Source organism: Anthonomus grandis, chromosome 2, assembly GCF_022605725.1.
Source record: "Anthonomus grandis grandis chromosome 2, icAntGran1.3, whole genome shotgun sequence".
Lineage (NCBI taxonomy): Eukaryota > Metazoa > Arthropoda > Insecta > Coleoptera > Curculionidae > Anthonomus > Anthonomus grandis.
The window spans coordinates 42,491,280-42,516,490 of record NC_065547.1 but is presented as its reverse complement, the minus strand read 5'-3'; the positions used below and the strand labels follow the sequence as shown (position 1 = coordinate 42,516,490).

The 25,211-nt window shown below is 32.3% G+C and overlaps 1 protein-coding gene across 3 annotated transcripts; it reads right to left on the bottom strand.

The window, feature by feature from the left end:
• Positions 1–26: 26 nt before the first annotated feature.
• On the bottom strand, positions 27–23,447 carry LOC126750326 (uncharacterized). Of its 3 annotated transcripts, XM_050459901.1 has the most exons (13): positions 23,286–23,447; positions 22,798–23,037; positions 22,503–22,749; positions 17,459–17,569; positions 14,798–15,152; positions 14,432–14,638; positions 14,225–14,380; positions 14,096–14,171; positions 13,384–13,599; positions 7,549–7,872; positions 6,231–6,458; positions 6,079–6,171; positions 27–300 (listed from the first exon to the last, which is right to left on the bottom strand). In XM_050459901.1, the coding sequence occupies exons 2-12, from the start codon at positions 23,023–23,025 to the stop codon at positions 6,124–6,126; spliced, it is 2,196 nt and encodes a 731-aa protein (XP_050315858.1). In that variant the 5' UTR covers positions 23,026–23,037; positions 23,286–23,447; the 3' UTR covers positions 27–300; positions 6,079–6,123. The 3 variants fall into 3 exon arrangements, with proteins under 3 accessions (XP_050315858.1, XP_050315856.1, XP_050315857.1); XM_050459899.1 differs by having other exon boundaries at positions 6,079–6,458; XM_050459900.1 differs by lacking the exon at positions 23,286–23,447 and adding an exon at positions 23,100–23,257 and having other exon boundaries at positions 6,079–6,458.
• Between the last annotated feature and the right edge of the window lie 1,764 nt (positions 23,448–25,211).

The following is a 25,211-nucleotide window of genomic DNA, read 5'->3' as shown; positions in this document are numbered from 1 at the left end:
AAATAATACTAAATATAAAAATTAAGCAAGTGGCAGTATATAATTTATTGTATACCTGAGTAATAAATACTTCTCTTTAAATAAATAAATTGCAACGTGTATATTCTCAAGTATTATGCTAAGCAAGACTTATTGCGAACGCATATTCTTTTAGTAAAATATAAATATACAGATTTAAAAACAAAACTATAAAAAATATTACTTTTAGTATAACACTATAAATAATAACAATGCATTAACAACTTTGTCATGGATCTATTTACGTTTCACAACTTCCGTTTAACTCGAAAGGCAAAAAACCTGAAATTTAAAAAAATTGGAGTTTTGAGAATATTGTGATTTTTTCAGCATTTGAAATACAAGGTGACTGGTATTGAAGCATATTTTTTAAGTTTGGAACACTTTTGATGGTAATTTGAGGCATTAATGAGTTCCAATTTTTTCTCTATTAAATAGTAGTACAAACGTACAATCGTAGATTAAGATATACAATGGCGGCTTAAAATAAGTATCATGAAAAGAAAAATGTACTTTCTGATTTATTTACCATAGTAAGTAATGTAATACGGACTATACTACTAATATTAACTGAAGTTTAACAATTTGGTTCACAATAGCACCATTTGGCATCGTTAAAATGAATGAATATTAAGATCTTCTTAAAATATTTGAATCACTTATTTGAAAAAACAGGTAAATCTAAGCCCAACTATTTTAAAATAATTTATAATTTTGCATTGACACTTTTTTCGTGCTACATTATGATGTTTTTAAATTTTTATTACGACGTTTCGTGTTTTGCCAACCATCATCAACTCTTATTTTTCTTATGGGCGCTATATTGGATTTTTACATGTTTAAAATCTCTGCGAAATTACCTTTAACATCAGTAATATTTATTTTTTGGAAAAGTTCGAATTTTTCGGAAAAAACTAAATTTGCCACAGTAGGTGTGTTAAAAACTGACAAGACAATATTTAAGCTGTCATAAATATCATGTTTTAAATATGTGTGTTTTGTTAGTATTGTAGTACAAGGTGACAGGTATTTTACTAATAATTCAAGCAAGTATAGTTTTTATGAATGAAGATAAGCGAGATATGATTAAAATGTGTTATAAATACGACAAAAATGCCAGTGGAATGTCAGAAATATATTTGGTAATGTATCCGGAGCGACAGCAACCACACCATACTTTATTTAAAACTTTGGATAAAAATCTTGGTATGTTTGTAATAAGACTAAAAGGCCTAAAAGTTTGATAGAATGGATGAAGTAACTAAAGAGAAAACTTACTTAATAAGGTATGGATTAGCGATTTTTGTACTTACTGCGCTATATAAAAAATATTTAGATAAATATGAACCCATTGGTCCTCATAAAAAATGTTTCGAGACAACTTAAAGTTGAAAAACAAACTTAAAGAAAGTGGATTTAAGCCATTTAAAAATCATTTAGCTCAAAAACTGCATCCTGGTGATGCTGATTCCTTTAGAAAATTACTATAAAGTTTGGTTTCATCAAGATGGTGCTCCCCCACACAATACACGACAAGTTTCAAATTATCTTACAGAAAGGTTTGGTCGATTGGAAATAATGGTACTGTAAAATGGCCGGCAAGGTCTCCTGAGTTGAATGTTTGAGATTATCAAAATAATGAGGAGATTCGGTTAGTGAGTTTAACAGATTAAAGCCGAATTTACACGTATCAAGTAGCTTGAGCAAGTTACTAAAGCAAGTAACTAAAAAATTATGTATTTCTATTTAGTTGTATCTACACACATTTTAGTAATTTGGTTTAGTTCTCGTTTTTAAATATGGCGGCAACAGATATTCGAGCCTCTGTGAAGAAATGTGTTTTGGATATATGTGGTGAAATATCAGATATAATTAGTGACGAAATTAACAAAAATCATGAAAAGCGTTGTTGGGTACAAAATTGGTTGGGTCGGAGAGAAACTCATGGTGCTTCTTCTACTTTGCTGAGAGAACTTGCTAATGAAGATCTTTTGGAATATAGAAATTGTATGAGGATGACCAAAGAACGATTTGACAATTTGCTAAATAAAATTTCCTCTAAAATTACTAAAAGTGATACCATAATGAGGGCTGCTATTCCACCCAGGATAAAATTAGAGATCACATTGGCTTATTTAGCGGCAGGAAACAGTTACAGAACTTTGCAGAGGTTATTTCGTGTGTCAATGCCTGCAATTTCCAACTTTATACCTGAGGTATGCGATGCCATTTATGAAGCTCTTCAGGAATATATAAAGGTAAGTGGACTTAAAAAAAGGAAACAATCATTCTTTAACATTTTTAAATATGGTTATATTTTTACATACATACTATGACCAACTTAACTTATGTGTTGGTGAACGCTTGGCTTATGATATCTGCTTGAGAATAATTTTCGGCGGCATTATATTCATAATGGATTGAGCCATCACTCGTGGTGTTGTCATATTCATTCGGAGATTGTAGAGGTGGAGAAGTGTAAGATGGAACAGTAGTGTGGGTGGTTTCTGATGAAGAAGAATAATTATTATTAGCCCGCAAGTCATGAAGTTTAAACTTGGTAAGAATAGACTGGATTTGTTCTTGTGCTTGTATTGCTGAAATCGGTTGTAGCGCCATCAGCTGTGCAGCCACACTCTGACCAAAAATTACATAGTCATTTACATTTGTGGCAGGCTTCTGTGTTACTGTTTCGTTAATTTTTTTAAGGTCCTTGACAACTAAACTTTTGCAGGGTTAGTCGTTTCGTTGAAGGTCAATGTTTCCTGTTTTTTATTTCTGTGTTCACCAACTTCTTGCTCACATTCTGATTCCTGAAATAAAAAAATATGTATTTATTATTATTATTATTATTATTATTATTAATTGTAATATTTTTATTCTGTATATTTTAGGTTCCTGCGTCTGAAGAATGAAAAGTAATTGAAAATGGATTTCGACAAAGATGGAATTTTCCAAATTGTTACGGTGCAATTGACGGCAAACATTTTGCCATCCATGCACCAGCACACTGTGGAAATGAATTTTTTAATTATAAAGGCACTAACAGCATTGTGTTGCTAGCTGTAGTAGATGATAATTATTGTTTCCGTTATATAAATGTTGGATGCTCTGGAAGGCAGTCAGGCGGGGGAGTGTTCCAACAATCTTCTTTGTCTCAAGCGCTAGAGCATGGTTTATTACCAGCGGGCGGATTCATCGTAGGTGATGATGCATTCCCGCTGAAGGAATATTTGATAAAACCTTTTTCAAAAGTGGTGCTTTCAAAAGAGCAAAAAGTGTTCAATTACCGCCTCTCATGTGCAAGAAGAATCGTTGAGAATGGTTTTGGGATTATTGTTAGTAGGTTTCGCATTTTTGAAAAGCCCATAGCATGTTTACCAGAAACTGTTGACAAAATTATCAAAACTTGTTGCGCATTACACAACTATTTGAGGAGTACTTCAAGCAATAATTACACTCCGAGTGGATCTTTAGATGAAGAAGACCTAGACAGAGGTCAAATGCGATTTGGTTCTTGGAGAGATCTTAATGTCAGATTTTCCGCAATGGAGAAAGTACACAGCAATCACTCTGCAAAATCTGCAAGGAATATGAGGGATCAACTGTGTCAGTATTTTATGGGTGAAGGTGCTGTACCATGGCAGGAGAGAATGATTTTTTGTTTAAATATGTATTTAATGTGAATATACTTACGTTACCAAAATTATCTTGGGTAGGTCTCTTATTTTCTTCCAAAACACGTAGAAACGCATCAATTTCCTTAAACCACTGGGGACATAAATATCTGCAAATCCTGCTCCTGACTTCATAGAATCTTTTATCTTTCTTTTCTCTTGTGAATAAGTTGATCTTACGGCCCTTATTTTATTTTTGATTTCTCCTGCTCCAAACCCTTCGATTCCCATAACTTCCTTAATCTCTTTGTATGCTGCATCACGGGCTTGTTTATTTTTATAATTCGCAGACCTTGTGTCCCATAAACATGGTCTATCACGATACTCGTGTACGAATTTTAATGTTGTCTCTTCACTCCAACGAGACGTCATCGTGTTCCAAAAAAAATCACACAAAACAATCCCAGTAAACTCCTACGAACAGGTCGACCTAATACACTTCGCTAAACTAGTCTGTCTACACGTGTTTCTTTGGAATTTAGTTGCTGTAAAAAAAGAGTGGGGGAGCTTACTTGCGCAAGTAAATAGAGAGGTGTTCTATTTACTTTACTAAATTGTTAACTAAATGGCCTACTTGCGCAAGTACTAAATCCAGTGGTTTACATGCTGCAAGTAGCTAAATTTAGCTGCTTGATTTAGTAACCTGCTTTAGCTACTTTACACGTGTAAAGCCCGCTTAAGTAGACGATAAATAAATCGCACGGTTCTCAACATTCGTAAAAGAGTGCAATTGTGTTCTGGTATACAGGGACAACAATTTGAGCACTTAATATAATATTATTATAAAATAAATGTTTTTTTTGTTGTTAAATTTATTGTCTAATTATTTATTTACCAACGCGTGTTAAATATGAAATAAAATTGTTAATAAAGTATCCCTAGTTTTTTTGTAGTAAATAGATAATTTAGTGTCTTTTGAAATATTTACAGGTGTTTCGAAAATAATAAGGTCATAACCCTGAAGTAATGTGTGTGTACTTTTACGGTATTGCATTGCTAGTATTTTTGTCTATCTTGTATTTATAACGTGTAACATTCATTGACAGTTTAAATATTGTCTTGCCAGTTTAACCACCAAAAATTCAGGTATTTAAAATAAGAAATATTACTTATGATACATTATTAAAAAGGGAATTTTAAAAAGAATACTATTATTATGTCAACAATATTAAAGGCGCAAACCGACAAACTCAATATTAAGGTTATATCCAAATTATTTATTATTCCACTAAAGACGCTTTACATGTTTTTCAAAAAAAAACTCGATGAACGTTCGTGTCCAATAAGATGAAAGTATTTTTCTAGAGACAGGACGGAGGGAGGATTGAACGGTTTTATGACATGTGTGACAGCTATAGTTGTTTTGGGTCAGATGAAGGACTGAACCTATCATTGGCACTTTTTTCTTTTCCTGGTAGTTCTCCTTCATCTTATAGCCTTTTCCAGTCAATAAATGTTCGTGTTCCATTATTATATGAAAATCTTTTTCTAGAGACAGGTCGGATGAAAGATTGAACGGTTTTCTAACATGCGTGGTAGCTATTATGGTTCCCAGTTAGGGCAGAAGTACAACAGTATCCGCCATATGTCGGCAAGATCAATTTTACAAAGATTTAAAAAATACCAAATAACCAAATATGGCGCCCTTAAGAAAAAACGAAAGTTGGTGATGGTTGGCAAAAGACGAAACGTCGTATTAAAAAGCCAAAAACACCATCATGTAGCACGAAAAAAGTGGCAAAGCAAATGTGTAAATTATTTTCGAATCGCATGAGAAATAAACTCGGAAAGATAACATCCATTTTTCAAAATTTTGTAGTTTTTCAAAGATCTTTGGAAACATTCGGAATTTTTTATTTTTTTTAAACGGCATATTGTTAAGCTGAAAAATTCTCAACTTTGCCCCAATTTAACCATCTTCGTATCTTTTATAGATTCCTAGACACTCATGTTAAGGGTTGAATTTGAAACACCCTGTATGCATTATAAGAAACGAGTTTATATAGAATTAATATATACACACATATTTTTAAATACATTTTGTATTAATAACGCATATAAGAAATTTGGTTTGGTAGTAGTGTGATATTATATTTGAAAATCAGTGTTTTGCTATGTACTAAATTTTATTTTATTGTATATATTGTATTTTAATTTTTCCACATAAAACTATAAAAAAAAAGTTAAAGGAAAGTATTCTGAAAGACATTCCATTCTGGTTTCGTTTAAAATGTTGGCTTTGGAATTAAAACACCTATTTTCAATGTCTCTTATAATTTTCTCAAAACAAAGTTCGCATTTATATTAATAAAAGACGTTTATCATTATTATTATTAGCTTCAAATTCCAGTCATCGCACAAATTCCAAAATCAATCAACTCACCTTTGTTAGTTTTCCAAACCCGACTAGCGCCAACACGATCTTTAACTAGCATCCCTCTCCCTTCGGTACGCGATTCCGGACACCGGCGACTTCCTGTGAACAGAATCGAAACTATAGCCACCCACTTTCCTCAGTCGTTTTACCCTCCATACGGTGCCGTTGTCCAGCAATCTATTCAGACTACTCGTAGGACTGTTTGTCGCTTCCGAAGAAGAAGTGCTTGCGCCCCCTGGCGTCGAGGCGGTCGTCAGGTTTGCCATGTTGCGCACCGCGGTCGGACGGTTGGAAGTTCGCAGTTTCACTTGTCTAAACAGGTCGTCACTCATCATCGGAGTAGAATTTAAACGTTGGCGACGCATTGGGGTTGTAGAAGGTCGGTCCTGATAAGTTTAAATTGAATTCCGTTAATGTCTTAGATAAGCAGATGAAAGAACCACTATGCAGGGAAAGAACTGGTTAGTACAAATAGGGCGTGGTTCACGTAATGCATTCATATCCGGGTTTTCTAAAGGCGGCCTTTCTTAGCCAGTTATAGTAGAGCGTAAATTGAAAGAAAGTTTTACGTCACAGATCTTCATCTTTCAACCATTCGCTCAGAGGTAGAAAAAAAATCGATTCTGTATATAATGCGAAAAAAATGCATAATCAGCTGCCATTAGAAAAGTCGATACCTTTCTTTCCCTCGTTTGGTAAAACTTTAAAATCGTACCTAGTGGAGAGAGCCTTGTATGCAGTAAACAACTTTTTTATTCATTCTTAAATTTAGTTTCCCACACAGTTTTAAATTAAAATAAAATACTAAAATAAAAAACTTCTTTTTTTTCTTTTTTTAAACATTGTATTGTACATCCTTGTGTTTACCTCTTGACTTTGTATAGATTTTATTTTGATTGTTGTTTTTTTATTTGTTCACTAATTTATTTATTTATTTTTCGTTTGAATTTTGACCTCATACAATTTTGTTAAATTGTATAAACTTTTGTATGTTTATTTTCTTCTATATTCTATGTGTATTTTCTTATTTTTACTTAGAAACTATATTTTAATTTGAAATGCACCTTTAATAAATATTGTTTTTTTTACTATTCAAGCTATTCTTTACCAATTAAAAATAGCAATATTTAATTAGATCTACTATAAGCCATAAACTTAAAAAATTTAAATTTTTGGTTTCAGAAATTAATGTGTTACGAAAAAGTCATCTAACGAAATGTAAACAAGACAGCATGCCATTACAGGAAATCAAATTTCCTAAATTTCAATAACTCATCGGCTTAAAATTCGATTTATGAATGAGTAGTTTTCTGTATACTCGATTATAAGTGTATGGTTTTAATTAAATATTACATAAACAAAAACTATACAAATTTTGCATAACCCAAAATCACGTTTTTACACTAAAATCAGTCCTCAAGAACTCCCTATCTTACTTTTAGGTAAATATTTTTCACTCTCAGTATAGAGACTTACCGCCGCTTTCTTCAGTTTAACCTTCAAAATCTCATCCAAACTGATCACGGGTCGGCTTTCCTTATCGGCCGATGCCCCCATTCCGATGGTGCTCTTCGCCTTTTTCGTCAAAGCCAACAAAGGTGGTTGAGTTAATATGGGCATCGGAGGTGGTGGCGGTGGAGGAGGCGGCGGTAAGGTTGGCGGTGGAGGTGGCGGTGGTGGTACTGGAGGAGCCGATGACGGAGCGGATACTATTGGTGCACTTTTCAGATATCGAAAATCCTCTTTTAGGGAGATGAGTTCGGTGCGAAGGTCGGTCATGTTCGAAAGTTCCGTTTTAATCTGCATGTTATAAAAGTATGATAAATTTGATCATTTAGTGTCTTAAATTATTGTTTTTTATTTACTACTGCCAATTTTGGAGGGCAATCTATCAGTAAACTGTGTCTTATTGTAATTGGACACTTATAATTGTATCTGAAAATATGACCCACACTTGATCTGTTATTAAATGGGACACCATTTATTTTTAAGGTAAATTGTTATTTTCGCAAATATAACATATCGCCAGACAGCACACATCCTCCAATGGACGTCCAGTATTGCTCAAAACTAAGTCAAAATGTCCCTACACAGACATTTTATGTATAATAATTTTGGGCAATTTAATGGACTTCAAACTAACTTTGTTAACTTCATTGAACTTCCAAAAGATTCTTTAAAAAGTATAAAAGTTTAATTAAGTCTAGTGGACATATTTGCTTGCTTGAGAGGGCATTTGACTCTTATTTTTATAAATACATTAAATAATGTAAAATTTACAACAATCTCTAGTTAAAAAATGTTTCTTAAATATACAGGACGTACGTATTTCTTAATCCCATGGCTTAAAAAAAAGAGCAGCTATTGAACAAATACAAGTAAAAAGCTATTGGACTGATATTTTTGAAAAATATATTACTTATTCATCTTTGGTCGAAAGCTGAATGTTATTAAGTGTATTGGTTGTCGAGGATTAATTTATAATTATAAAGGGTGTTACAAAATTCGGTGTACATATTTTCGAGTCTAATAAAAAAAAATTTCAAGACTTTTTCTTCCTATAAACATATGACCTAAAATGATCCTCCTCAGAGCTATAGCCAGCCCAAATTACTTAAAGAAAATCGATTATTTGAAATACTGACTACAGTTATACGTAATATCTTTTGAAAATTTGCTCGCCGTGTACTTTTTTGGGATTTTTGAGTATTGTTAATATTTTCCGTCTCAAAAATGGTGAAACCCAAAATAATTGTACTAATTAGTTGAATGGCTCCGCCGAACAACGTTGTAAGCGACATTAATTGCGATATTGAGATTTTCAGAAAATAACGACATTTTCTACCGCATGGCAGTTTTTGGTATCAGTTTTATATGAATGTGGTTTAGATGGCAGCACGTTAAATGACTTCTAAAACAGATTGACGCGCTCGGAACAAAGTTGCAACCGACAAAATGTCCGGCGCGGAGAGTGCTGTTTTTTCGCCTGGTGATCAAAAGCGCTTAAATAATGGTAAAAAGAGGAAAATTAAAGTTAGTGAGTGGTAAGATAAGTGTCGTAAACGTTCAAGGCATTCTGGAAATCCATACATATCCAAAAGAAAGCGGCCAGTTCCTGGAAAATTACCACCTGAAGAGGTAAGTCACAACATTTTCGATGTGCGTTACAGTTATACAGGTTAGTTATTTTGCTGTTTTAGGGTAAAATATGCAAGTGTCAATACAAGTGTGGATTGGTTGCCCATGAAGAAATGCTAAAATTATTTAGGGACTTCTACATTATGGACTACAATCAACAAACAAGGTTTCTTGCTTCTTGCATCAAGGTAGGGGATATAAATTGCCGTCGAGTGAATGAAAACATCTCTACTAGACATTGTTCAGTTCAATATTATGTCCCAAAAAAAGATGCTACCCTTCGCGTATGCCAAAAGACACTTTGCCACATAATGAAGGTTACACCTCGACGCCTACAGATTCTCGTTGACAAAATGAAGTTCACCACGCCCTTGACCGATGGCAGAGGCGCGCATGGAAATCATACTAGGATCCCTGATGAAACAAAAGAATAGATCAAACAGCATATTTCTTCTTTTCCTCGTCAAGACAACCACTTCTTCAGAAATATGAGCAAAAAGGAATGTTTGAATCCTGACCTGAGTATCAAGAAAATGTGGGAGCTTTTCTGCATTAAATACACCGACAGTACTGCAAAACTTCACATTTACCGTGATGTTTTTCAAAGTGAGTTCAACCTAAGATTTGGTCTGCCTAGGTCCGATACCTGTACTTATTGTGATCAGCTGCACATTCAGCTCATTGCAGCTGTCACTGAAGAGAGAAAAAAATTATTGAAAATCAAAGCAAACTTCATCATATGAGGGCTGACTCTGCTTACAAGGCGCTTGCTGAAGATAAAGAGAGTGCCATATTAAGCTCTGAAAACGTTGTGCTTTGTGTAGACCTACAACAAGTTTTATTTTGCGCAAACCTCACGCATAGTAACGTATTTTACCAGAGGCAACTATTGTGCTACAATTTGGCTATACATACATGACCAGGGGAGAAATATGGCTTATAAGTTTTTCTGGGATGAGACCACTGCCAAGCGAGGTGCTGCGGAAATAGCATCATGCATTTTAAAATATAGCTTAACTTTACAAAGTTCAAGCCAGGCCAAGTGAGAATTCTTAAGCTTTGGTCTGACAGATGCGTAGGTCAGAACAACAACTGGCGGATTATAGCTGTTTTGCAGCACCTACTCTTGAATGAATATTTCACTACCATTGAGCAAAAGTTTATGACGACGGGTCATAGTTTTCTACCCTGTGACAGGGACTTTGCTCTAATTGAACGAGCAAAAAAGGGTAAAAAAGTGTATGTTCCTCACCAATGGGTGGAAGTCATAGCTAATGCCAAGGGACCACCCAATCGTTTTACTGTCTGTGTTATGGATACAGCAGACTTCAAAAACACCGACATTTTGTTAGATTCACTGGAAAAAAATAAATTCAGTGTAACTAGCCATGTATGGTACCAAATTACAAAGGATGATTCTATAACATTGCGTGGAAGGAAATCACACAACGTCCTTCAAACCTGGACTTCGCACTCATTAGCAAAAAAAGTAAAGGGGCCAGGGAAGAGAAGTATGCCCCCAGTAAAAGTTTCTCGGTTCCCACCTTTATACAAGGATAGACTCCCGATCAAAGCAGCAAAGCAAAAGGACTTGTTGGATATGTGCAAATACATCCCGCCAGAATATGTGCCTTTTTGTCAAAAGAATATGCATATTCACTAACTGTTAGTGAATATGCATATTCTTTTCACATATCAGAAATTTTATTTCAAGAGAAAACTGTGAAATAGAATCTTTTCATCAGACTCTCTGGATAAGTACAAATTTGTTTGAGTATTTATTATTATCTATTTTCAACATAATCACCAAAGTTTCTTTTATGAATAAAAAAGCCAATAGTATGGAATGTTTATACTCATACTGGGACACTTTATATAAAATGCGTAAAGCAAAACACATATATGTTGTACATATAGTCCCAATCCATATCGTAAATGCTTAGAAACTTAATGTGATTTGTTTCCTATTTTTTTGTAGATGAAGATTTAAAGACCCTCATATAATAATAAATTAACAATATAGTTGATATATTATGGTATTTGGGGACTGAAACTTAAGTCAAACTAAAGAATTGAGACAAGAACTGGTAAAAACTTATATTCTAGTTTACCAAAGTTTTTTAAATCAGTGGCAGTTCTCATGCCTAAGATAATAAAAAATTATATTTAGTGCGTACTTAGCAGATCTAATAGTAATAAAGCAAGAAGTATGAATTGGCTAATTGTCGATAAAAGTTTTTCTAAAAGACAGAAATATAATTACAAAAAACATTTTAATGTAAAAATCCTTGTATTAAATATCTTGCAGTTTTTTTTTCAACTTTTGTAATTAAGTAGTACAATTTTAAAAACATAACTTGAATTAAAGAAACTATTTTATAAAAGGTACTTTGTAAATTGTTTTGTGTTAATATTTCATTCATATTTTAGTTATATTCATTCAATTATAATGAGTATAAGTAAATATCTAGTATATAAAGTGCCGGCCGTAAGTGGAGAATTTTTTTGTTATTTTCTTTTTGTAATTTTAATTATCATTTATGAACACCTATAAAAAAAATGTTTTACTTTATGGATAAAAATGGAGAAACTTTTGGGTTTCATCCTCTATTTCACACTATTTTACAGAAAATTAAAAAAAAACATCAATACTTCGTGGCATAACCTTTATTCCTTATAACCGCAGCACATCGCCTTGGCATGGATTCAAGAAAAATCAAAAGACAACAACACAAAGTCTCTGTTTTTTTTTCTGTTGTCTATTGATTTATTTATGTTAAGATTGAGTCTTTGAGAATATGGACAACTTCTTTCAAATGGATTCAAGAAGAGTGTGAATAGCATCTTCAGAAATTCCATTCCATGCTTCTTCCAAGGCTTGGAATAAATCATCTTTATAGTGGAATTTATTAGGATTTGATTTTCTAACTTTTCTCCCTACAACTTCTCAATACAATTCAGAGACTTTGTTGCTGGCCAGCTGGCCACTTCAAAACCTGAATTTCTTGAGAGGTTAAGAAATTTTTTACAATTTTGGATGTATGCTTCGGATCGTTGACATGTTGAAATGTCCAAATTAACAGTAAATTATTTTTAACATATATTTTCTTAAGATGTTTAAATAATATGGGCCAGTCATGTGATGCCTTCTATCTTTACTAGTGGGCCAACACCTTTTTCAGAAAAACATCCCCATACTTATAATACATATAACCCATACTTAGGGTTATATCTTTGATTTATTGGACGTCTAACCCATGTCATCATCCGATCCAAATAAATTAAATTTACTTTCATCTGACCATAAGATGTTTTTACATTCATTATAACTCCAGTCTAAATGTTCTTTTGTTAAACTCAAACGCGCTTGTCTATTTTTCATTTAAATATAAGATTTTTTCACTGGTATTCTGGCTCCTAAGTTTTCGTCGCATAAACGTCTTCGAATAGATCGAACTGGGTGAGATAGAGTTGGATAAGCTTTTTAATAGATATTCAGCAAAGGTAAATGGATTTTTATAGAAAATCTTGTAATCAGCTTGTCAGTTCCAGATGTAGTTTTTTTTAGGTCTACCTGGCTTCCGAATAATAGCAGTAGTGCCCCTAGTTTGCCACAATTTCATTTGATTACAAACAGCACTTTTATATAGATTTAGTTCTCTAGCAATTGTCACTTGTTAAATTCCGGCGTTGTGCTTCTCAATTATATATAAGTTCTTTTATTTGACATTCTGGTACACAATTAAGCTTCTCAAAACTTAAACTTAAAAACGAACTGATCTTAACAAGAACTATTCAGTTAATAACGTGTGCATAAAAAGTTTCTCCATTGATGTCCACATGAAAAAAAGACTTTGCGTTAATTACCCACATTCCTTTGATAAAAATCTAGATTTGTTGTATGTATTTATTGCTCAGGCTAAGATCAACATTTTTAGTACTTAGCCGCTCAAAAATATTGAATACCTTATAAGATTAGAAAAGAAATTAAAAGTTTCTTCTAATTCTTTCGTATTAAAATGTAAGATCATATTTAAAATCAATTAGTATGAAGGATTGACATGTTGCATCAAGAGCCTTCACTAATTAAATTAAATATTCATTAATTTATTATAAAAAATTTCAGAGCATCCTGTAGGCTCGTATTTAAACAAAAACACCTAAATTAAATACCTTTTCTAGTTCCCCCTTCAACCCGTCCACCCCATCTCCTCTACGTCGGTCATAATCCGAAATTTGCTGCTTCAACTGTACCATTTCCTCACATAACGTGCAAATTCTCCCATTTAAAATGCTGATTTCCGCCTTGTAGCTCTCGCACTTACATTGCTGCTGGGAATACTCTGGTGCTAAATTGGCGTTTTGTACTGTACATAACGAAGTCAAACTCTAATTAAAAAAAAAAAGACTTTTCTTCATATGAACTTAAAATTCTGAAATCACCAATTATAGATTTAAGGGTCATTATTATAAAACTATTTTGATAGATAACTTAAAGTTAACTTGTGGAATAATGTCACATGTCACAGTTAACTTCAAAATGTAGAAGTTAACTTTATCGGAAGAATGGGGTATTAGTTAAAGTTAACTTTATAAAAACACCGAAAAAGCTTCTATTCTTTGACATATAGATAGCGGTAAAAACACGAAATGATCTCCTCGAGACTACCGGACTGTCAAGCATCACCAAGCCAAGCTACAATAAAAACAGGAAAAATTCATCTTTTGACAGTAGCACATGACCCTAATAACGTCTCAAAGACAAAAAATGGGACGATTATAAAACTGACTTTTTTGTTGCTAAGGGTAACTTGATGGTTAAAGTTCACTTTTGAAAAACTATTTATAATACTGGCCCTAAATAGGACACGCTATACATGCTTACATTTTTAATCTGTATTCCCAATTGAGTGCAGGCGTCCATCATTTTTGCGCTCCATTTTGCAGAAGCTTTACTATATCTAAAAAAATTCTTTGAAAATAAGACAAAATACTAGACGTAAACATATGCCACCTTTTCATTTTATTAATTAATTTCTCATAGACTCCCGCTCTGATAATAGGCGTTCTCGAATGTTCCGAAGAGTTTCTTCTGCTAAACCTCGAATAAGAGAAGTTAGTCGAGAATATCCTGGAATGATTTGATAATCTGCCAATTTTTGGTGATGCCCTAAAAAGCATTTTTAACTCAAATTACACTCATGAGAACCAATTTGCTTACCTGATTGGTCCCCTGCTAACGGGAGTTGCTATCTTAATTTTCTTATTGCTCCCTAATAGTTTAATGCTATTGCTTTGCTCCTTATTTATAACTTTTTCCATTAAAGGAGGCGTATTGAGATTTACATTTTCCCTTTCTTTCCTTGCTGTGTCTAATACATTAACATCAAAACTATTATTAAGAACTTTTTCACGGAGCCGAGCAGATCTGAAGTAAGTTAAATAAAATACATTAAAAAGTGCGTCGAATAACGCAAAAAGCTACTAAAAATGTTGCCATTACAATATGATGTTAAAAAAGTAGGCATTATTTAGTTTAGACCCTATTTTCTTTCGAACACATAATTTAAAGTAAAAAAATCTTTACCTAGGGGTTTTATATGTAGCCTCTCTAAGTGGAGTCCCATCCAATCTACCAGGAAGTCTCCCGATTGTCATCATTTCGAAATTCTCCTTACTTTTGATATAATTCAGTAACCTTTGAGTTTGGATAGGAGTAGAACTAGTTTTCTTATCAAATAATTGTGGGGAAAAAAAGGACATTTCTTCCACGCTCGCCTCCTTTTGCCATCGGGATTTTTGTGCCGCCAACTCTACCTTTATTAAATCGTTATCTTTGAGGTAAGGATTGAGCGGTACATCATTAATGGTTTTGGTTATTTGGTTGTAGATCAGTTTTGGATTTGCTGGTTGATCTAGGTGGAGTTTGTTCAGCTCAATACCTAAAAGGTGGAAGTTAATCTAGTTCCTTATGATCCTTATCCTGTAAATGGAAGGTTAGTGTCAAGATTTTTTTCCCATCCTCCTTAACTAAGGAAAAGGAATAAATATGGAAAACTTCACTTGAAAAACATCCAGAGCCCTGGTTTTTAGCCCAACCCAAAAAACATCTCTATTCATAAAAATATGACAGTAACTAGACAATTGAATACCTTAGTCAGAGTCAAACAAAGAATCATCTTAGGCTAAAAAGGAGATAACAAAGTTTGTTATATTAGCATGAAAAATTCAACTTCTAATTAAGATGATTGGTGCATTAACCCTTGGGAGTCATAAGTTTAGTTTCAGTTAATTTTTTTTGATTTTTTGCTAGCAAATTTTCACTATTCTTATAGAATATGTTCAGGAAATATTTGTTAAAGAGTTGTAGTTAAAGAAACAGCATTCCTCATCAACTTTCTGAGTTGTAATTGTATACAATTACCATAAATGCGCCACCTAAAATGAACAAATATATAGTCCATTACAAATTTAACAACATACATCCCATTGACTGCAAAAAAAACTGATAGCAATGGAACTTATAATGAATTACATTGAGAATTAATTTGAACTGTATAATCCTCAATTGCCAGGGAATGAGAAGAGTTTTCTATACCTATATACTAACTCCGAGAACAGAATAATACAGAGAGCTTAAAAGAAATTTACTAAATAGCAGCAACTAAAAAATGAAACTGTAGTTTTGTTAATCAGTATGAGATTTTTGGAAATGTATATAGATTCAAACATGGATTGGCCTAATGACCAAAAAATTAAACATTACAAAAGATCATCATGGGATATATTGGTCATGAATAGCAATGCCAACTTATTTAAATTCACAGTACCTAGATACTTTGATTCCCAAATAAATGGTACAGGAACTAATGCTGCTAAGACATTCATTACAAAAAAAAACTATAAGAACAACTATGTGCAACATGAATGGTAAAATTATTGTAGAAGATTTAGGGTAATTCTTTGGGTTGGGTTGCCATTTTACTATATATTATAACCATAACATTAAATATAATGTTACAGGTTAAAATTGGCATTTTATACTCTTTATTAAAAGCACTGATTACAGTTATATTTTCAAAATAGATATTTTACAAATATTAATGATTGGTACTAGTAATGCCCTCTCTGTAATAGCCTCCCAAGTAACCCGTAGTTCTGTTCTCTAGCCATTTCAAATTACAGTATTCTTTTTTTTTAATGACACATTTAGTTTTGTACATTTCAGCTTCATATTGTACTGGTTGTTAATGAAATTTTATTTATACTCTTATAAAACCCGGTTCTGGACTAAAGAAATATTTTAGAATTTAAATTATATCCCATATTGATTATTCCATACTTTATTTAATTATTTTATAACGAATAATGATTAATTGGGCATGTGCAAGATCTTAAACCTTATTATGATGAAGTTGGAAACTAGCTACCTATTTAATTTATTTTTTTTTATTTTCAATTGCCTATTACTGAACTCAAAAGTTAAAAGTTGTGATAATAAAAATAAAATAAGTGAATAAAAAAAAATGTTATGTTGTGTCACTTAGCAGACAACCAATTCCCAGTCAAAGAAAAACTGCAGGCTTCCAAGTTTCACCTCTTCCACTTCACAATACGCCAAGCTCTGGTGGTGGTCTAGGTTAGACGTTAGCTCACAGTTGTTTAAAATCCTCTCTAGATTAGAGCCAGTAGAGTACATAACCCCAAAATAAAAGTACCATGTGGCATGAAAAAATCAGGTCCGTACAAAAAAAATCCGTCCAAAATCCATGTTATGTAGCTTTGTTAATTAAATTGTCCCCTGCCAATGCCAATCAGGACCGCCATTTTGCCGATGTTCGAGGGCACGTGAAAAATTATTAGGTTTTAAATCGCCATAAAGGCCAGTAAATTCAACAAAAAACAAATTATAGCATTACGCCCAAAACGTTGATTTACTATCACCACATTTAGTCAATTATATCCCCATATGGGTAAAATTCATAATTAAATAATTTTTAAATAACTAAATTTATGGCCCAAGGAAGTTGGCAATGGTACTATAAGTACAGAATTAGGATATATTGTAACAATAATTACAGAATTAGGATACTTTGGAAAATAATTAATTTGTACAAGCAATTTGGTTGAATTTGAACTGTACAAGGCAAATTATGGGTAGCAAAACTCCATATACTTATTAAGTTTGAGTGGCTTAAGATTTTTAGAACTAAAAGTATATGAACTAAATAGAATCTGGTTTAGTTACCTGTAACCATCTTTTGTGATATCCTTGGTGTTGACAAGTTTGATTTTTCTAATAGCATTTCAATGTCATCAGTTTGAGTGCCCTTAGTAAATGATAATGGAGTTTCTTTTCCTACAATAAATCATGTTTTAATTTATTTGTATACTTTATACATTATATACAGAGGTTCTGTATAAAAAAAATTATTTTTTTATTGGAAATATATATAATGAAAATATTTTTTCCTATAAAATTCCATTTTTAATACAAGGAATAAATCAGTTTTTTGCTACTGCCAGTAAGGACAGTATGCAATGCAAGGACACATCTAGTATAATAAAAAGGAATAACAAAACCTAAAATTCATACCAGACTGAATGGGCATCTAGGACCAGACCAGAATAGAGTACCAGGTTTTATACATACCAAGCCATTTAAGCTAAAGTCTATAAAAGATATGTACAGTAAGATTTTTAATTTTTAATTTAAAAAAAAAAAAACATAACCATGATATATTTTGTGTATTTTTAAATGTGAGTTTAATTTTTTAATGTATTGCCCTTTCATTTTCAAAGTTTAAATGAATAACACCTATGTTAAAATAACTGATTGTATAACCTTCTCAGTCTAATAACTTTGTGAGTTAGTAGTATTTTCAATTATTATTAAATTAATATTATTTGTATGCAATTTAATAAGTATATATATTAGTGACCTTAATAATTTGAATATTTTTACTGTTTCTGATTTACTGATTATATTTTATTTACTGTTTTATATTATAATTTTTTATCTCTAAAATCCTTTTCAATTGATCATTTTTATACATTGTCTTGTTAGTATTTTACTGGCATGTAAAAGCATATGTATCATATATTTTTAAGAAATAAATGTATAATTTCAATACAAATTCTTAAATTTCATCATTAATTCAACATTCCTTTTACCCCATTACTTTCAATAAAGCTTTCATCATTTTCTTTTTATTTAAAAGAATTATGTATCATGTATCACTTAAATTCAATACATATTTACCTATATACGCTTTCAGTAAATAATAGAGTTTTACCAATAATGTGATTCAATACATGATTTATTTATTAGATGCCTAAAATGTGACATAGGAAAAAAATTGTTATATTTTATAGATAAAGAACTTTCATACTATAGTATTAAACTATAATTTTTACTTAAGAATAAAGTATACGAAGCCAACCTCAAGAGACATATATGGTAAGGAAAATGTCATATGGCTCCAAAAATAATTATAAAAAAAAGCTACATTGCTTTCAACCCAGTAAATCAAAGGTATATTAAGAATACTAATAATAAGGAAGAATATTAAGATTAAGGTATATTATAAGAGTCAAAGAAACATTTAGGGAGATTTTTTTGTTAGTCAATTGATGAACTGTATTAAGTAACTTTTGTTCAATAACAACTTTGAATGAAGTTTTTAACCAAGAAAAGAGTTCAACCAGGCAAAATCATTGACTTGAAATTTAACACTAATGCAGTATACAGATGAATTCCATATGAAATTCAAGTTGTTGATTATGATTGGAAAGTGTGGAACATGTGAGTCATAATGAGTTAATTAAACCAAACATCACACAAATGCTATCAAATCTATATGATAGAGGTTCTATGTATATGCATGTACTATTTTTTTTTAGAATATTTCTAGTACTCAACAGATGTACAATTACATGTTCTTTAAAGCTACGTTTCCACCGGAGAAACATGAAGGAACTATTGTGTTTCTGTTGCTCGTTGCTTAAAAATGTTTCCCAAAGTTCCTAAGTGTTTCTTCATGTTTCGACAACAAATGTTGCATGTTTGCGATTGTTGGTGGTTTCCAGTTTTAGCGGTAAAGAAATTCGGTAACAACAGGGAACAGAAAGATATTGTTGTCTGAGTGGAAACAGATACTGCAACTTGTAGTAACTTGTTTTTGTCTAGTGCGGCTCGACGGCGAATGTCGAATAATTTATAGTCGGTCGGACGTGTGAAATAAATAGAAAAATGCCCTTCATGTGGACAAATGAGTTAATGCTTGAATTAATCGAAAACTATAAGCTTTGTGAGTGTTTATGGAATACAAAGCACGCCCAGTATAAATGTAGAAATACGAAACACGATGCTTGGACAACATTGGCAGAAAAAAACAAGCTCAAATATAGAAGAAGGCAAAAGAAAAATGAAAAATATTATTGCACAATTCGATAGAGAAAGAAAAAAATATCGTACTTTAAAAAAGTCGGGAGCCGGCGCCATTTTTATTTCAAAGTGGTTTGCTTATGAAGTCTTGTTGTTTCTTGCGGACAGGAATAAAGTTAGAAAATGTACTGAAAAAGGAATAACTACAAGTGAGGTACGTATTTTTTTTTTAATTTGTAATTTTTATACAAAGTTAAAAATTATTTTGCCATGGAACCATTCCTTCGAGTGACATAAAATATTGAGCATATTCATCTCGAACTTATTTAACTTCCAACGTTAAATTACGTGCTCGTTTTTGCAGTGATGCAAACATACTGTTGTTTATTTCTTTTCTCCAAGAACCTGGGATAATTTTGCCCGTATCTTTGTCTTCAGAATCAAAGGTGCCAGGAGGTGAGTATGGTTTTCGGGAATGTAAACTACTTCTCAGAAAATTATGGAGATATACACTTGCAGCAACAACTAATTCAACTCTCTCGGGTTGAAGTAGCATGGGTTTTCTTAATACCCTGAACCTGGCAGACATAATTCCAAAAACGTTCTCAGAAATACGCCTAGCGCGTGATAAGCGGTAATTAAAAATTCGTTTTGAGGAACCTTTCTTTTCAGTGCCAGGGTAAGGTTTCAATAAGTTTGGTGATAGGGGAAAAGCGTCATCTCCTAGAAAAACAAACGGTTTTGGTTCTTCCTGGCAATGGTTCTAATTCAGGCAAATTGAGCATGTTTTCATATAACATTTTTTTGAAACGAGTACTGTCAAACACTCCACCGTCGGATATACGATCTTGGCTGCACACATTAAGATACATCACCTCATAATTTGCGTTGGCCACAATAAATAACACTACACTGAAGAAGGACTTGTAATTATAAAATTCACTGCCACTATGTTTTGGTGCTTGTATCATACCCGCTTGTACACCGGCACATTTAGGAAAATTCCAAAGATTAGCGAATTGACGTCCCGTAATAAGCCACTTCTCTCTACTCTGAGGCATCTGAAAAATAAAAAAATTGGTAAATTTGTTTACCCAAAACTCGCTATATATATAGTTTGTATTTCATATTCATTTAGCTTTGGTTAGTTAAAACAAGGTACTACAAATTAGACATTTCCATTTAATATTTTTATGTTTAAGGGGGTAACTTTTATTGTTCAGAGTGAAGATGATGGATCAGGCAGCAGTGCAACGGACAGCGAGGCAGATGAATTAAACGATTCTTTTTTGATTGTTGGAGAGGCGCACAATGACGTCGACAATCAGAACAAAACCGTTGCTGTTATTACTGAAACATCTACAAAGTCTGATGACAGCAGAACCAGATCTCCAACGCCTTAAAATGTAAGAAAAGACAAGCTAAGGTGGAAACTGACAAACGACAGGAAGAGGCATATCTAGTGCTGAAGCAGCTACATACTAAAAAGCCACGTAATCGTTTTCATATTTTCGGCGACTTAGTTGCCTGTAAAATTGAAAATCTTCAAAATGAAAACGCTAAAAACACGGTAGATCATCTAATCTCTAATATTTTGTATGAAGCGCCTATGGGTAAATATGATCGGCCATTTCCATGGTATTCGGCCAATAACAACACAGCAAGATATTATTCAGATAACCAGAACTATTACTCATCCATTTCTAATGCTTCTGTTACACCAGCCTCAACAATGCAATCACCAAATAGATCATATGAAACTAACTATCTTCTCCAAACAGAGACAAACAACATGACACTCTCAAAAGAAAAGCAGCCTTGTAGTAATCTTCAAGAATCATCATGTCAGATGCAGGACTTGATGTACATTACTGATGCAACATTATTTGTAAATTGTATTTTACACCATATCTCTTTAATTTTCTAATTAGAATTTTTTTATTTTTTATTTAAAATTTAAGTAGAATATCTTGTTAATTTTTTTCTCACAATTCAAAAAGTTTTTATTAAAATTTTAGTAAAATGCCTACTAATTACATTATATCATTTGATTGAAAAGCTGTGTATTTACCGAGGTATCTACTTACCTTAAGTTTATCCTTCAGAACTTCAGCGATTACTTGACATACTTCTGGTATAATTCTACTAATTGATGGTACTGAAATTTTTAACAAGTACATCAAGGAATGGTAAGAATCGCCTGTTGCAAGGAATCACAGTGTGAGCAGCAATCGTTTCATTGGTGAAATGGCTTGTCTATAATTGGTATCTTCTTTCTGTATTTTTGGGGCAACTTGACATAATAACCATTCAAAATCGGTGCTGGATATTTGTAAAAACTTTTTGACACTACCATTATTTATATTATTTTCTATGTGTAGATCGTCTTTTTTTAATGCATTGAGTAGGTGCATGCCACCATATTCACTTCTATCACAGAGACTTAATTTCACCCAATATTTGTGCTTTCTGTTTTGCCAACAACACTATATAGGCTGCCGCTGCTGCAGCTATTTCATCATCTTGATCCATGTTTATCAACCGCGGTGGAAACACTAAGTTGCTCTCTTTCAGTTACCAGAAACCGCCAGAAACAAAAAGTTCTGTCAGTGGAAACAAAAAGTTTACATTTGTTGCGAATAAGTTCCTAAATTCACAAACAAGAAGAAACACAAGGCAACAAAAATGTTGCTATTTGTTCCTCCGGTGAAAACGAGGCTTTAGAATATAAATTTGTGCTTACTAAGACTAAAATTGTTAAATATACACATTAATGGTCAAAAAATTTTTACTTGACAATTATGATTTCACTCAAAGATACATCTCTTTTTTGTATTCTTTTTCTATTATCAAAGACTTCTATCAGACCCAAAAGTAATATAATACATATAATATTTCCACTTACCTGGTGAATGTAACTTTGCTATACTAGAACTTGATCTATGCTTAATATCATTATTTTCAACCTTCTTATAAATCGACATATCACTCTTATTAAGAGCGTCTGAATTAAATAACATATTCAGATTAGTTACATTCCATATCCCACTGTGTTGCTTTAAGTCATTGTGTCTGTTTAGGCTTCTCCTTTTATTTACTGGAGTCACATCACTGCCCTTAGATGCATCATTATTTTTTGTCGTTGAGACCCTCTAAAAAGAAATCAATATTTATTCAATAAAATTGACTAAATAGCTTACCTCTAGAGAACGTCTTTTTACAGGTGTCTCCATATTAAAAGTATCATTTCTAGGTGGATTATCGTTGATCTTCTGTGGAGTGGAAAACACTGAAACTGTACTGATGTTTGGGGCAGCATGTATTTGAAAATCTGTAGTAGAGGTGTTGGTTTCAGTCTTAGATTGAGTCCATTTATTATTGTTCTTTTTCTTGTGTCTGTTTTTGTGAGTTCTTCTTTTTTTTGGCATATTTCTTCTCACCTATAAAAGATTCAAATATTCTCTATATATAAGTCATTACTCAATTTATATTTTATCCTTACGGTTTAAATAATTGTGATAAGTGTATTGCACATTAACAAATACTTATTCACACTTATCTTAATATTCTTGCTTTTTAAAACAAATTTCCTCTTATCTAATTTGTATTAAATCATGCAGCATTTGCAATAAAGTAAAAAAGCTACGTGAAACCGTCAAAGCATAAATACTGATTATTTTATACTTACTTTTGAGGTATTTAGAGATTTAGTGGGAAAAAATGTACATTTTAGTACAAAAAATACCAAAACAAATTCCAGTTTCGGTTGTCAACAAACGTCTCTTTAAATTTGAAAACCGTATGATTTAAAATTAGGGATTTTTCTCGTTTAATGTGACGTTTGACAAGTGTTTCGTATGACGGTTGGCTCTAATTTGTTTGCCACTATGCCACATTGTCATAAAAATATGCGAATACAGGATTATTTTAATTCCATTGATAACATTCAGAAATTAGCTAACAACTTAAAAAAATAATTAATTTTGTTTTATGTAGCAATTAGTAATAGTTTATGTAAGCAACATTATATTTCAAAAAGTCTAAATATTATTTTACAAAGCAATCACAGTCTACAATAACATATTCTCGAGCGTATATAATTGTTCCATTTCTTTTCCTGTTTTTAATAAACGTACTTAATTAAACTTGAACTATTGGGACAAATCCTACCCTCCGCGCTAAAAACTACCAAAAAAACGTGCTAAGGACCTAGACTGCATAATACCAAAAAAAAAAAAAAAACAAAATTTGTCTCTCAACAGTTACATATACAGGGTGTCCCGGTTGCATATCCGTATCGGACGTAGCTTATTGCAAAGTCGGTAACTATCGAATTAAGCCGATAGGAGTCGCGTAAAAGACGCGCGAAATCGCATTTTGGGGCTCCAATATCGCGCGTCCGATAACACCAACACTTCGCGTAATCTTAATAATTGTTCAGACTTGTTAAGATCAGTTAAGTAGCATACTTACAACCTGTAGCATATTTACAACCATACTGTACCTACTTGGCTTTGCAAAATGGATATTTATGTCCAAAATTATGAATCCTATTTTATAGGATTCATAATGGCTATACATTTAGAACCAAATTTAAAACTGAAAAAGAAATAGAGGCAAGTGCTTATTTTATACTTTTGTCTAAGATAGGTTAGAATAAAGCAGTAAAACTGTTATATTTGCCTGAATTGTTTATTTGTCTACAAGGGTAGTACCACCAAACGATCTATTTTCTCCTCTAAAACTTAAACAAATTTCGACAAAACCAGTTACGAGTATGGTAACGGATCAGATTAATACAATATACGAAGAAAACAATCTCAGTGGGTCATAAGGACAAAATTGTACGGTAGCTGAGTCGGATAAAATAAATATAATTTCTAAGGCAAATGAAAAATGGTCTAAATTTATATCATCATTGTACACTAATGTTAGAAAAGGTTTAGAAGATGATCCACACGGATTCTCAGAGGCAATAAATGCTTGTTCTACATCTTATGACAAAAACGTGAATTCCTCGTCAACATTAATAAGTGGATTATTTCAAATGTTTAAATTTCATCAAGCTAAATCAATTAAAACTACTAAAAAAACGCAAAGAAAAGGTAGAAAAATTAGCGTTCAACCATTATCTATTTCCAGAAGAAAATCAATAGCCATAGGAAAAAAAAGATTGCAGTCGGGAGGAACAATTCAACCACTCGTCAAGAAAAGGAAAAAAGCGTCTCATTCATTGAATAAATGTGTTAATTTAAATATTAGCTTAGGTGACAATAAGTTTTCAAAATAAAAAGTTTTAATAAAATAGATTTAATAATTTTATTGCCTGTATTTTATATATAACTGTTTCTTTAAACCTGTACCTACTTACTGAACAATATGTACGTATCGAACCATATACAGGGTGTTAGTAAATAAGTGCGACAAACTCTAGGGGGTGATTCTGCATGAAAAAACAATGACAGTTTGCTTAATAATTGTATGTCCGCAAATGCTTCGTTTCCGAGATACGTATTAAAGTTTTTCTTAAAAATTGATGATTTATTTAAAGCTCTGAAACCGGTAGATATAAACAAATGAAATTTAGTAGGTTTTAAATTTAGTTACTACGCAT